Source organism: Lepidochelys kempii, chromosome 2 (assembly GCF_965140265.1).
Source record: "Lepidochelys kempii isolate rLepKem1 chromosome 2, rLepKem1.hap2, whole genome shotgun sequence".
Lineage (NCBI taxonomy): Eukaryota > Metazoa > Chordata > Testudines > Cheloniidae > Lepidochelys > Lepidochelys kempii.
This window is the reverse complement of record NC_133257.1, coordinates 69,405,683-69,420,365: the sequence shown is the minus strand read 5'-3', so window position 1 is coordinate 69,420,365 and position 14,683 is coordinate 69,405,683. Positions and strand designations below refer to the sequence as shown.

At 40.6% G+C, this 14,683-nt stretch overlaps 1 protein-coding gene across 1 annotated transcript in view; it reads left to right on the top strand.

Moving 5' to 3' along the window:
* RP1 (RP1 axonemal microtubule associated) overlaps positions 1-14,683 on the top strand; it is a 295,171-nt gene that overhangs the window by 193,913 nt on the left and 86,575 nt on the right. The window contains exons 34-37 of the mRNA XM_073329615.1: positions 2,339-2,552; positions 3,997-4,187; positions 7,235-7,445; positions 14,392-14,546. Of these exons, the coding sequence (XP_073185716.1) occupies positions 2,339-2,552; positions 3,997-4,187; positions 7,235-7,445; positions 14,392-14,546 (771 nt within the window). The remainder of the gene's footprint in view (positions 1-2,338; positions 2,553-3,996; positions 4,188-7,234; positions 7,446-14,391; positions 14,547-14,683) is intronic.

The following is a 14,683-nucleotide window of genomic DNA, read 5'->3' as shown; positions in this document are numbered from 1 at the left end:
CTGAACAGGAATAAGCAGTTTAGGAGATCATCTAGACTCTTCTTCTCCTTTGAAGATAGATCTAAGGGGGATCCTATCTCTGCTCAGAGACTTTTGAAATGACTATTGGATTGTATCTCTGCCTTTTATGACTCTGCAGGTGCTCAGCCCCCACCCCCTGAGGCCACATAATAGGCAACATCTACTGCATTTTTTTTAAAGAATGGTCCAGTATCTGAGATATGCAGAACCACCACTTGGATTTCAGTCCATACAGTTTCAAAGCATTAAGCCATGCTTCATGCCATCGGATCTGATGCAGCACTTGGCTCTTCAGTACTAGCTTCAGTTCTGGATCCTGTTCTGGAGCTCCCTCCTCCTCCTCCTGGGGATACTGCTCAGAAGTCAAGTGAAGTGGAGACACTATTCAAAGAAGAAGGAAAAGTTATTCACCCTATCCAGTAACTGCAGTTCTTTGAGATGTGTGTCCCTATGCGTTCTCTATTACCCATCCTTCCCCTCTGGTTTGGTTGTTCCCTAGGAGATGCCTAGGTAAAGAAAGAACTGAGGGAGGTTTGTCCATGCACCTATGTATAGCTTTGGTGTCTGCCATGAGGAGGCATAGGGCACGTGCCTGGGCTGAACTGCTAGCCAGGGGCGGATTAGGGTTTTGTGGGTGGCCTCTAGATCAGAGCAAATGGGGGGGCCCCTCCACCCTTTCTGCCTGCAGTTTACTCCCTCCCCACCAGTATGTCAAGGCGCAGGGGCTTGCCCTGTTCAGCCCACCTGCCCTCCCCTCCTGTGCGGGTTGAGGCGTGGGAGCACCCATTTTCCGGGACCTCCCCCAATTAGCTGGGGCCCCTGGGCATGGGCCCCATTGGCCTAGTGGCTAATCAACCACTGCCGCTAGCTAGAAATCTCCTATCAAGGGTATAAAAGGCACATGCACACCTGAAGTGTTGCACCGATAGGGACACACATCTTGAACTACAGTTACTGCACAGGGTGAGTAACTCTTCCTTCATGCACAGATTTTTCCCTGTATTGCCTTAATTAAGAACCAGTTACTTAATTGTACTTGCAATCTGGCTGCCAAGTCTGGAATTCTAGTAAATGGATGTTTTATCACCTGAAAGCGTTTTTAATATTAGTGTAAGATAAACTGCTTTTGTGTTACTTTTATACAAAAATAGCTATGACGTTCTATAGCACTTTGGTAACCACAGAGTTGTTCTTCACAGAGCTGTTTGCTAATATATCCATTCTAAGTGCCTTGTAGGTTTATTTATTAGGATCCCATAGTACATAAATCTATTTTTTATAATTTTTATCTGAAACACGGTTATTATTAAAACTCCAATTGTTTTCACCTTGATTCAGTACTGAGAGGCTGCAAACATTTCCAGCTAATCAAAACTTATTGACCATTGTTAGCCACACTGAGGCCCACTGGGCCCTCATTTGGGTAGTGTACAAAGCAGATAGGATTGTTATAAAATGAAAAGAATGCATTGCACCAAGCTGTCCTTGAATCATATAGATTTAGTGCTGCATTAAATTTCCTCTTTTGACTCCTTGCTCGCCATTGTCCTCTTTTCCTTCTCTTTCCATTTGCCCTCTCCTTTACTTTACTTCTTTCCTTTCCCTTCTTTCCCCATTGCTCTCTCCATTCTGTTCCTCCTCAGTCTTTGTCTTTCCCATCCTTCTCTTTCATCTCTGCTTGTGTCTCTTTCTCTCTCCTACACTCTCCCATCACCTCCTTTTCAGTCTTCTTTTCCCTCCTTTTTTTCCTCATGTTGTACAGAAAACAAAAGACAAACTTCTCTGCTTTCTAAGAGAATTCAGGATTATAGAAAACCTTGTCTCCGAATGAATAAGCTTTTTTCAGAGTGTTAACTTCCCTCTGGAACCCTACTAATGTATATTTGCATAATAGATCCTGGAAGCCAGAAACTCCCAATGAGTATATCAGAACCAAGATTTTCTAGTGATATTTTAGTATCCAGAAGCATATTGTAGCATAATTTGGAATGACTGATTAAATGTCCCATATGAGCCAAAGATCAAATGAGCCTGCAGTCATTACTAATAAAGGACCCGAGCCACAATGTTTGGAATCTAATCAAGAACTGAAATATGCTGTTCAGAGAGGGGATTTCCTTTTCAACCATTATAGATATAAGCCAGTCCTGTCTTTCGGATCCTGATCTAGATCTAGGTCCAAGTTTCCTCTGAAGTTCAAGCACATTCAGATCCAAGCTTTTGGTTTAAGTTCATCTCTAGTTATAATACTTTGCATTTACGCTGTGTGTGTGTGTTCCATTTTTGCTGCTTTTCAAAGTATTTCTCCTTTTTGCAGGTGGATTCATTCTTAATAGAGGCAGTTTCTCTGAGCCATTTGCGAAAGGTAGTTGTAGGACATGACGGAGAAGGATATGGGGCTGGAATGTACCTCAAGATGATAACAATCAAGGAATCAGAGGACTCAGCTAAAGAATGGATCTTTCCATGTTGGAACTGGCTTGATACTCATCTGGGAATTCATGAGACGGTTTGTGAGATTATAACAATAGGTAGGTCCTTCTGCAACAAGACTGCAGTCAATGAGAGTTCCACCTGTTTACATCAGGTGTTAATTAGACTGAAGGTCTTTATAATTGCTATAATATCTTTATTTGGCTGTAAACATCACACACATTTTCAGCATGATTTTTCTATAATAGCAAACACACTGGTAAGGTCAGAGATAATATAATCTAATGCTGCGTAGTGCACTGTGCACAAAGCAATAGCCCTCTGCATTAAATTTGGCATGTTAAAATTTAATGGGGGATCAGAATGTGAGAAGAGGCCTCATGGGGATAAGTGGCTTAAAGTAGAGTTTTAATGCACTAGTTTTCAGCCTGTTGGGAGCCAGTTTTAAGTCTAGGGGAAAGTTAGTTTAGTGGTCTCAGTTTAGTCCTTATCTGAGGGCATTAGTCCACGCCCACAGAGCTACGGCACTGTTCGGTAGAGCTGTCGCTCCGTTTGGCTGAAGCCTATCATTGTGGCAGGATTGCAAGGCAAAACCTACATGCAAGTGGCAGAAAGGCATTGGGCGGTGCTCACAGCAGTCTCTCACTTCCAAACAAGGAGTAAAATTCATCAGTCCCATTTAAAAATAAGAGGAAAGAAGATCGCTGTAATCAGGTGTTGTATCCTATAAAAATAATGCCAAGAAGGTAGATGCACCAGTGGAAATGAACCTCCCAAGTTAGATCCGTAAGGGGGGGAAAAATAAGTAGAAAAGCGAGAAGCAATGTGTCTGTATCAGATGCACTTAGAACCCACCATTTAGTTTTCTAGACTCGTTAAAGGTAGATTTTTCTGTGTTGTGTTATTTAAACATGCATAGGATGTTTACATAAGATTGTTTAAACAGATTCCAAAATTAAAGGTCCAAATGTAGCAGACCTGGAATTATTTAGAGGGTTTTTAGCATTGCTGTATGTGGATCTGGCTAATGTGGGTTTAGAGCACTTTTTTATATATATGTTCAGCTCTCAGTATCATATAACATATTCTTATTTAAGGTCTGATTGCAAGTGGGGATTTCATGGATAAATATACCAGGTGTTATGCTTCAGGCTACTATTGTTTCTAAATGAGATAAGTGATATAGGTGAGCTAGTGAGTTGGTGACATTGATTACTTCTGTCAAAACAGTTAATTAGGGTTATGAAGGAGGCTGCATGTTCTTTAATAATTAGTTCCAAAAAGGACAGTAAAAACAACTTCACATCCAGAAAATATTCTGTAAATCTAAAGTTTGAAACACAAAAGAACATTAAGGTTAAATCTTGATTGAAAAAATGCAATAAAGGTATGATGTGTTATTCTTAGTGAATTGTTGCCATAGATGCAACATAACCTTCAAATACAGCTGTGTTTGTGTACTGTAAAGCCTGTGGTCCTAATATATTATGCCTTTCTCTCATGCTGTCTTCTTTCCTCTTTCTGTTTGATAATTTTTTAAAGGTAAAAGATTGATTTCTAGTCCTAAACTGCCTCAAATCAACATGCAGTCCTCAGGTCTGTGGATAATGGACATCATTGGATCTGACGTCAACACTGAAATGGATCCAATACACCTTTCTTTCATCTTTTATGGAGACCTGAATCACAAAGAGTTGGCTCTTCAAATTACAGGAAAAGCAACTCAAATCAAAGTAGTTCAATCTTTCTCTATTATCAGAACTTCTAAGAATCATGTACTTAATAATCCTTTTAATTCCTGTAGAAATCGTTTATTTGGGCCAAATTTCCAACATGATTTCTAAACCTGTCTGTGCAAATTGGCGCACACAGTCATTTTTGTCGACAAATGATAGGATTTGCACATCCTCAATGGCATTTTCATGAACAAATCCTGCCTGATTTTCAGGCATTGTGTGTTTGCATATGAAAATTCTGTGATTTGCTAGTGCATATGGTTGTGCATGTCAGACTGCAGGCACAGATATACAGGCCAGTTTGAAGCCCTTTTGAAAATGTGGTACTTCGTCATTTAATCCACAAATATGGTGTATAAAGTCAGAGATACCAAGTGACTTTTCTGGGGTCAGGCTATGATAGGGTAAAATGCCCTTGTCCCTTTTCCTCCCTAAACTTCATTATCTAATTCTTCTTCCCTTCTGCTATGTTTCTCCTTCCTAACTGCCTTCTCTCTTCATCCTATATTCACACCCATTCCATTCCCTTGCCTCTTTTGCTTTCTATCTCTCTCTCGCGCCCCTCCTTTCTTTTACCTTTGCCCAACTCCTTGTTCCCCTATCAGGGTCCTCCTCCCTTATGCCACTCTTTCATCCTTTCCCCCTCTCTTTCTGCCTCCTTTCCCTCTCCTTCCCAACTAATTAAAACATCAACAAACCTTTGAGACCCACCTTCAGTCAGTAGGGAGTCTGTCACTTCTCCACATGCTCACTTCCTTTTGGGAATTATACTGCCTTCTCTGAAGGGGTGGGGGGCTATTCCTGTTCCTAGAGTTCTTATTGATACTCCACTCTGCTCTGCATGTGCTACAGACATAGTGGGGAGTGGAACGGTAATTAAATGAACGCTGCTGAAGCAGACCCAGAATTGGAGTAGCTCCTAACTTGGCTGCAAAGGAGGGGAAAGAGCCTCCACTATGGGCATAATCCACTAAGAGGAACTCTTACAGATTTAATTTAAAAAACTGAAATATTTCATTCTTGTCTGCCCTTTAATCTACACCTTTAATCTAACAATTTCCACCCACCACACCTACCATGGCAGGCTAATATTGCTTGGGGGAGCATTTCTTTTTTATCCTGTAGAAGGCAAATTCAAATGAATACTGCTCCTAACCATTTGAGCATATCACTTACCCCAATGTGTGTCTCGAAAGCAGGACATTTTGAAGTGCCTTATTGGTGAGTTTCCAGCATAAACAATCTTTATACTTTTGGTTGATGAGTGTGGGGGCTGCCAGCATGCATATCTTTGATCTGTCAGTAACCACAGGTCTCACTGAAACTCATGGGTATGCTAGTCACTTTTCATTCAGGTTAAATGAGGGAGCAATTAAATACCCCTCTGTTCAGAGATAGCTGAAACAATAGAAACCACTGTCCAAGGCATTTGACCTCCTGGGAAGACCTAAGCAAGAACTAATTCAGGGAGAATTAGAGTGGTTTCCCTGGGGCTTGTGGGGCTGGGGCATTGATTGGTGGAGCTGTGGGTGTCACAAGCACTCAGGATCAAAAAGCTAAGAGAGCACTGGTGAGTGTGGCCTTGGGAGGAAGTCAGGGGAGAGAGTTTCTTTTAGGAACTGGACTGGCTGGAAAGCTGGCTTCAATCTGTGAGCAAGGAAACTGCCTCCTGGTGTTTGTTTCTACTATGATCAGGGCAGCAGGACTTTGTGTACATTCTTCCTAAATGAATAGGATTTGCACCAAAGAACTATCATCAATTTCTCTTCCTAATGGAAAAAACCCAACAAGGCCCCAAATATTGGCTAACTGCTTGGGCCAAGGGACAACAATATTCTCAGATTTGCCAGTGGATAATATGAAGGTCGCGCATAGTGCCGCATTGAATGAACTGCCTTTTTGGCTGATCGGGATGGTCTAATTTGATTAGCATAGCAAGTAAGCAATAGTTCTCAAACTGGTCTGTGGAGCTCTTGATGGTGATTGATAGAAAGCAGGCACATCATACTTCACTCGCTGCTGCTCCTCCTCGCTCCCAGCTGCTTCTGTAGGCAGCAGAAGAGCCTAAATATGAGCTGAAAACAAGGAGGAGTAAGTCTGGCTGTCTCCACTGAGGGCCCTTTGCTACATAAAAGGGATATGAAAGTAGAGATGCCTGGGGTGAAGAGAGCGAAGTGGCCAGGCCACATGTTCAGGGCACCAGATAGCTGGGCAGCTTGTGTAAAGAAGGGAAGGAGGGAGTGGGGGAAACAGAGGGGAAGTAGAGATGAATCCAAGAGTAAAAAGAGACAAATGTGCTTACCCTATTGTTTCCTCAAAAGGACAAGAGATTTATTGCCTTTAAATTTAGTTACAAATTACATAAGCACTTTCCTAGTGTTACTTCTCCATACAGTGAGAGCTGAGGGGATCTGTTAGATCATGAATCTAAGGGGAAGGGCTCCAGAGGACAATCTGTCTACTAAAATGTGGTTCACGCTATGGAAGAAGTCTGAGAACCCTTTAAAGAAGTGAATTAATGTGTTTCCCTAACTACGTAACCTACTCAAAATTAAATTAATTGACTTTAAAATTCACACTTAATTACAGCAGTTGGTTTTTACTGTATGCTGTAGGAAACACTTTTTCGTCAAGAGGATTCATGGTCTGGTAACTGAAATTTAAAGAACACTTGAGCTTTTCATTGTATTGTTAGCAAGTTGAGATGAGCCATTTGGTCACTTTCTAATCAATAATGTTTGCAAACAGTCCACTGCATCATTGTGAATTATACTGTTTAATTTTGTTCAGTATGCAATTTTCCCCAGTGACTCTTATGAGAAGTCACCAATTCTCTGGTATTCAAACCTCTAGAGAGCCATTCAGCTCATGCAGTTAGCAAATCAATTTTGTACTGTGTGTTTAAAAAAAAAAGTAACCATTCTAAAACTGCCACAATCTTTCAATCTCTGAGATTTGTTAAATTATTATATCTAACTGACAAACATATTAGATCTGGCACTGCTATAGTGAGATTGCATCTGACTTCTCTTTTTCTCACATAGGATGAACTGGCAGACATTGGCTCAATCTACAAGATTCAGATAACTGGCCCACACACCAAGTTAAATCAGCCTTGGCACCTAGACTTGCTGCATATGAAGCACACAGGCATGAACCAGGAGATGTGGTTAGCTTTTGACTGCTCGTTCAAACATAATGAAGACAAATGTGTGGAACTGCCAGTTCTCTATGCAGACCAGGATCCTTTGCCTGGTAATTTAAACCCTTTTTCCTCACTGAGGGTCAGGTTCTGTCCTTGGACGCACATGCGCTTCTAATGTTGATTGCAGTACATGCTATGTGCAGGTTTCCAAGACAAGAATTTTGTCCTAAGAATCTAATGTGATAAATCTACATCAAAAGCTAGAGAAGGCAACACTTTTTTCCCCTAGAAAGGAAGTCAGTCCACTGAAGTCAGTCTTGGGGCAACCTTTGCAACAGCTGACACCAAATTAAACATACCTTGTTGATATAAGATTTCAGTCTCTTTTATATTATATCAAGCAGACAATAGCATGTGGCATTTAAAAAAATTGATTTATTGATCCTAAAGAGTAAAATTGGTCATAACGAATCAACTGAATAAATGTATGATGTATTATGTAGTGTATAATATTAAGCTATCCTTTCTGTAAATAAGGAATAGATTTAGATTTATAGAAAAGGTTTGGTTTTTTTAGGAATGTCAGGTATGCAAAGACCCAATACAAGCCAGTGGCAAGATTTTTTTTTTTAAAAAACCTGCCAGGGTCAGTTAGCATAGAGCTATCCAGAAATTTCAGTTGCCTTAGTTAGTGTTTTATTGATGTTCATGAGGAATTTACGGTACAGAAAACATTACTACAGCAAAAAAAGCTATATTAATTTGCACAAGTTCAGTTTTTCTGCACATTTTTCAAATAGTAACACAAGTAAATTATTTAGATGTATGGTGTCACAAACATGACAAAATGATTACTTCAGAAAATATTGGTAAGAGCAGCCTTTTGCATATTGATAGCTTTCATCCATGGCCATTTAAGAAAAAAGCTTCCCATTTATCCCTTTCATTAGAATAAAGAGAAGTGATAAGGGTAGTGCAGATCATGTCCTGAAACTATTGGCAACAGTGAAGAGGTTTATTGACTGAGGCTACAGTAGAGAGGATGTTGTATTGGCTAAACAGAAGTTGCTGGAAAAAAATGAAGTCTCTCTGCACTCAGAAAAAGACAATAAAATACTCCCCATGAAAATTTAAAATCCTAAGCAGTTTTTCTTAACTATTTTATCCCAGATGGAACTTGAACAAACTCAGCAAAACACAGTCGAACAAACTCTTTTAATCATTGACTGCATGTTGGTATGCAGAATGTTGTATGATTAGGAGTCCCAACCTGTATCCATTCACTAAAAAACATTGTTCTTCCTAGGATTTTTATCATCCAGGTTCAAAGTAACAGAAGGTGTGTGTGTGTGTCTGTCTGTCTGTGTCTGTCTGTCTGTCTCTCTCTCTCTCTGAACAAAACACAGGCACCTATCTTCTGAATAAAAGGATTCCTTTAACCTCTCAGTGGTATTAGGGATGACTTACTGATTTAAGACCAGCCACAAAAGGGAAATGCTAAAAAAAAATCAAAATTTAAACACTTATCAAAATTCTTGTGAATACATAAAACACAAAAACAAATTCCCAAATGTGCTAATTCATAACCCCAAGAATGTCTAAAGCAGAAATGATGTCTATGAGGCATTTATTTTCATCCACTTCTTATTTTTCAGTTCCTCATCTTCTGAGACAGATTTTTGAGTAATTTCCTAAATATCAGGCACTGCTGTGAGTAACACCTCTGTATTATAGGCCTTATGAGCCCCCAACTGAAAGAATATGTCCTCAATCCTGCATAACCTTCTGCGTGTGAATAATTTTATGCATGTGTATGGGCCCATTGGGCTTATGTCTGTCTTCAAGATCAGAAAATGCTGTTCATATTCCCTGTACTATACATGTGATTTTCTATATGGGAAATGTTGTTTCTGGGGCAGTATTTTATATTTCAGCATCACAGTACTAAATCAATCTCAATTTTCTAACAAACAGGCAGCTTTTCTTTGCATACCAGTTTGCTTACTGGTGACAAAGATATTCTAGAGTTTTATTTGATTGCAGTCATTCATGGGCTGAAAGAGACAGCAGGACATGAAGATGCCTTTAATAAATCCCTTCATAGCACAAGACCAAATAAAACAAAACACTTTAAAAATAAACAAATCATTGTGTCCCAACCTCTTAGGCCTCCCCCGAGAAGATGGATAGAAAGATCACTTTAGATAGCAAAGTTAAAAATAAAAGGTAAACCCCAAAATACACAACCACTTTTACTGTCAGCACCAATTGCCTGGTTATAATAGAGGCCATATCAGTATCACCACATCCATTATCAACTCTGATTTTCATGGAAATTTTCCAGGAAAAAATGTACCCTCATCTTTTTGATCTTTACTCAGAGGCAGTCTTTCAGTAAGTAATATCCAGTCCCAGACATATCTCCCCTCTCTCCTCATGTCCCCCCACCCCCCATATACACATCTAAACCCTTCCTAGCAAAAGAGCAGGGAGACTTACACTTTGTGTTCATGTCTCCTATGTCACCCCATTAGCCTCAGCTGGACATGTTGTTGGTTCTGTGTCCAGTCTATCCCATTCATAGTTTCAGTTTCCAATGCAGAGTCATGCTTTCTCCTGTTATGGCCTGATCTGAAGGAATGCCAGCAGCATTAGGAGTGTAGAGCTCATCCAGTACCAGGGAGGCAAAGCAAGTATTGGACTGGATTCTCCCAAAAGTTCAACCTTGCCCTGTCTTCCAGCTATAGGACCATTTCCCTCTCCTTAACACAGTGTCCCCTCACATGCAACGGTGGGCAGCTCCAATGTTACCACAGTGCTAAACAAGTAGTTTTCAACCTTTTTTCATTTTCATTTATTTTTTCAAAAATTTCAAATGGAGGTGCGGACCTCTTTGGAAATCTGAGACATAGTCTAAGCTAATGTGTAGTCTATGGAAATCAGTTGTAAATTTGTAACAGTGATGTTAACTAACCATTGCAACAATTTACCAAGGATTGTGGTAGATTCTCCATCACTGGCAATTATTAAATCAAGATCAGATGGTTTTTTTCTAAAAGATCTGCTTTAGGAATTATTTTTAGGAAGTTCTATGGTCTGTTATATAGGAAGCCAGACTAGATCATCACAGTGCTCACTTCTGCCTTGAAATCTATGAATAAAAATCCTTCTCACTTCATTCAAATGTAACCCTTCTGCCCGTCAGAGTTGGCAGCAACAAGGGCCGGGTTCATTATCTAGGGGATCCATTCGAATAACACAATGCAAATCGGCTCAAGCCCCCACCTAGTGACCTGGGACAAATATATACCACCCCCGCTGGGCGCCTCCAAGAGGCAATACTTCCCCTCTCGCAAGCACATAGTCTGAGTGTAGCAAAAAGCCTTTTAATAACAGAGAGAAACAATGTGGCATTATGTTGGGGAAACACCACCAACAGGATTCATAACACAACCCATGAGCAAGAAACCCCACCCCAAGCAAATTGGGCCATGCCCCTTTCCCTTTGGTTCTTGAGTCCAGCAACCCCAAAGTCCCAAAAGTCCAATGACCCAAAAGTCTCTGTCCCTGGTCAGGGCAGCCCCAGAGTTCGAAAGTTTATCTGTGGAGCTTTACCTCCCAACCTGGGTGGAGATGGAACGGGGGTAAGAGGCACCTTACATGATCTGAAGCTGACCATCCCACAGCTCCATAGGCCTCTGCTCCACTCCGCTCCACCAGCCGCCCCACAAACTCCTTTGCTCAGCTCCGCTCCGCGGCCCACAAGCAGCTCCCGCCGTCCCACAAACTGCTCCACCAGCCGGTCCACAAACTGCTCCGCGTCCCGCCAGCAGCTCCCGCCGTCCTACGACTGCTCCACCAGCCTGTCCACAAGGCACTCCAGCCGTCCCGCAAACTGCTCCACAATATATCTTCAGGCTCCCTCACTACTTAACACAACGCTCAGTGATTTCAGCTCTTTGGTGAATTCAGCTTGTAGTAGGGGAACCTCAGTGCTGGTGCACCATTAGCCCAAAGTGAGCTCAGCAGCCTGTAACTAGACTCCTAATGGAATCAAAATTAGCTCTGATATTCCACAGTGGAGAGAGGAGAAAGTGCAATTAGCATGTAAGGCCCTCACCAAGGGGCCCATGCCACCAAGTATTAATACTTGTCCCTAGCCTCTCTCCATTCACAGAGTTTTAAAACCCATGACCCTTGCCTAGCGAGTGCTACTTAGTTGATGGTGAGTCCCTCCATCATAACAAAAGGCCACGTACAGTTCCAAGCACAGTTCCCATAATCAGGGTAATAACAATTTATTCTTCCTGCCTCAATAACAGAGACACTGGAGATCCCACAGCAGCCAAAGTGACCATTTGGGCAGCTATGGCCTCATTCTAGGCGGGGTGGGTGTGTCTATGCAAATGAGATCGGCCCCTGAAGTTCTTTTCCACAACTTGCCACACCTCACCACCAGATGTCAGGGTGGAGCTCATCCTGACACTCCTTACACAAACAAGAGGTCTACTGACTTCAATAGATCTACTTGCATGAACAAGGTAAGCAGGACTAGGCTCTGAGTGCATCACAACAATGACATATCTTGTTTCTGCTGACCCAGAGAATCCTGCATCTCAAACCCTAGTTTTTCCAAAGGTAGAACAACTTGGTGCCAAAATATCACCTAGGCAGATCATTTGCTTTAAAATGTGTGGGTCAGATCCTCAGCTGGTGCAAATCAGTGCAGCTCCATTTACTTCAGTATAGGTAGGCTAATTTACACCCCTAAGCATATTTAGGCACCTTAAAGAGAGTACACCAGGCCTCAATCTAGCAAAGCACTTAAGCACCTTCTTCAAGTACATGAGTAGTCCAGTTGACATCAAGAGCTTTGCTGGATCAAGACCTAGACTAATTTTTTTAAAAGTGATGGGGGAGTCCTTGAATACGATAAATAATGCCACACTGAAATGAAAGTTACTTTTCACAAAAGAGGCTTCTTTACATGCCATCCCCGCATAGTCAAAGATGAAGAGAAACAAAAATGTTTCCACCTAGCAGAAATGTGTTGCAACATGTACATAAATGTTACCAGTGTGGATAGATACAGCCCTTATTACTTGTTAAACTCAGTCAGTATGCAAAATTGGCCTGTAAAACCCTTACTTCAGTGACATGAACTTTTTATATTTTAAAAGGATTAGAAAAATGACTGTATAAGATGTCACAATATTTGGATTCACCTTTTTTTTTTATAACATTCAATCTGAATAGCACCAGCTTGTGAAAAGAGCTGTAGGAAAAGTTTAAAAATAAATATCTTGCAGAACACTCTTTTTTTTCTCTTTTGCCATCACCTACGCATGAGAATAAACGACAGCTTTAGCTTGTGGTTTCTTAATTTTTCACAGTGTGTTTTTAACAATCACTCTTAAACCTTCCATAAGTGTATCATGGGGAATCCAAGAAACTTGCTGTAATAAAGACCTCATGATCTTCTGTGAATTTTAATACAATTTCTGTATATTCTGTAGCATTCTGGACCTAAATTCTGTAGCCTCTCTGATTTCTACAGCATACTGGTGATGATTTTGGCATGAGTGGGAGCTGAAACTTCTGAAATCCTGGCAGATCTGTGGACTTTGATTGAATTTTTGGGTGCTCAGCACCTCTGAAATCAAGCCTTAAACAATAATTGTGATAGGATGTGAGTTCATCAGCCAGCTTATTTGCCCTTCCATGCACCAAAGTGTGTGTGTATTGGTTGATGAACCCACAACCTAAAGTGTGACAATTGTGGGATAAAATGGCTTATTATTTAAAAGTAATAATGATAATTAATTACAAATATACCAGTTCCCCTTCTGAAAGGAATCTGAGTGTCATATTGCTAAAGCTAACAGGTTCTTCTTTAGCTCAAGTTGATGCTTCTAAAGCAGAAGGATCTGAGATAGTTAGTCATTGTTGCCTCCCTGTAGTTCCTAATAGCCTGGGTGTATAGCTGGCCACAGATTTGCTACATTACTTTGCCTAAGACAGTGGTTCTCAACCTTTCTGAAAATATCCATATTCCTATTCCTAGAAGACTGTGGTGCCCGCGGGCACTGCACTGGGGACCCCTGCTCTAGGATACTGTTCTATCAGAACTAAAAACATCTTTTTGTTCTGTGTCTGTACATTATTCATTAGCACAATGGTGTTCTGGTCCGAGACTTGGGTTTCTAGACATAATACAAGTATTAATAATTAATATTCAGATACTGAGCAGAGGAAACAATTAGCTGCTTCTTCTGTTTAAGGATTTCCCCTGTTCACCCCTTCCAAATCAAGTGTAACTGTAGTAAGCAGGAGCTAAGGTTGAGATTTTTAAAGCTGAATATTAGATTTAGCCACACAACTCTCATTGGAATTCTTAGTAGTGTGGCTAAATCCCCTTGTTTTGTATGATTAATTTATACCAGTTTATATGCAGTTTACTCCATTAATCTACTGGATTAAGATGCACTGGTTTCAACCCTGCCTTACATCACAGCAGGGTGACTCCATTAGGATGTAACTATATTGACAGTGTAAATATACTGACTAAATTACAATTGTGCAAATTTCTGTAATGTAGGCAGGGACTTAATCTGAGGTGACCCACTTCTCCTTGTATAAAATGGGGATAATACTTTTTCCCACGCTGTGTCTGTCTTGTATATTTAGATTGTAAGCTACCTGGGGCAGGGATCATACCTTATTGTGTGTTTGTACAGTGCCTAGCACAATAGGACTCTGATCTTGGTAGAAGCCTCTAGGTACAACCATAATACAAATAATACTTAATAACTTGACAAAAAGATGAACTATGTAGCTATCTGTGGAGCTGCATTCTATACAGACCCTGACTCTAATTAAAAACTTTTAAGGTGCCATTTTGTGGTACTGTGCCTTTCCTTTTTTAAGAATATATCAAGTGATCCTCCCATAAAACAATACAACATAACCTAAGCATTTTCATAAGGAACCCAATTATGAGACAAGATGACACAGAGTTTCCCTTTTATACTGACTGGTTTAAAAATTTTCTTTTAGTTGTGGAATATTCCATTCATGTGCACACTGGAGACATAAAGAAAGCAGATACCAGTGGAGAGGCTTATCTTTGTATTCAAGGAGCAAGAGGTGACTCCGGGAAAAGATGGCTTAATAATTCAAGAAGTGGACCCATCACTTTTGCCAGAGGCCAGGTAAAAGAACTGAGGAAAAATAATTGAAATTGTAAATGTCTCCTTAATAATACCGCATATTTACATTAGTGCTTTTCATGCTCAAGGATGTTAAAAGTACTTGATCAGCCTGCCCATTCCATATAGGGATCATTTTA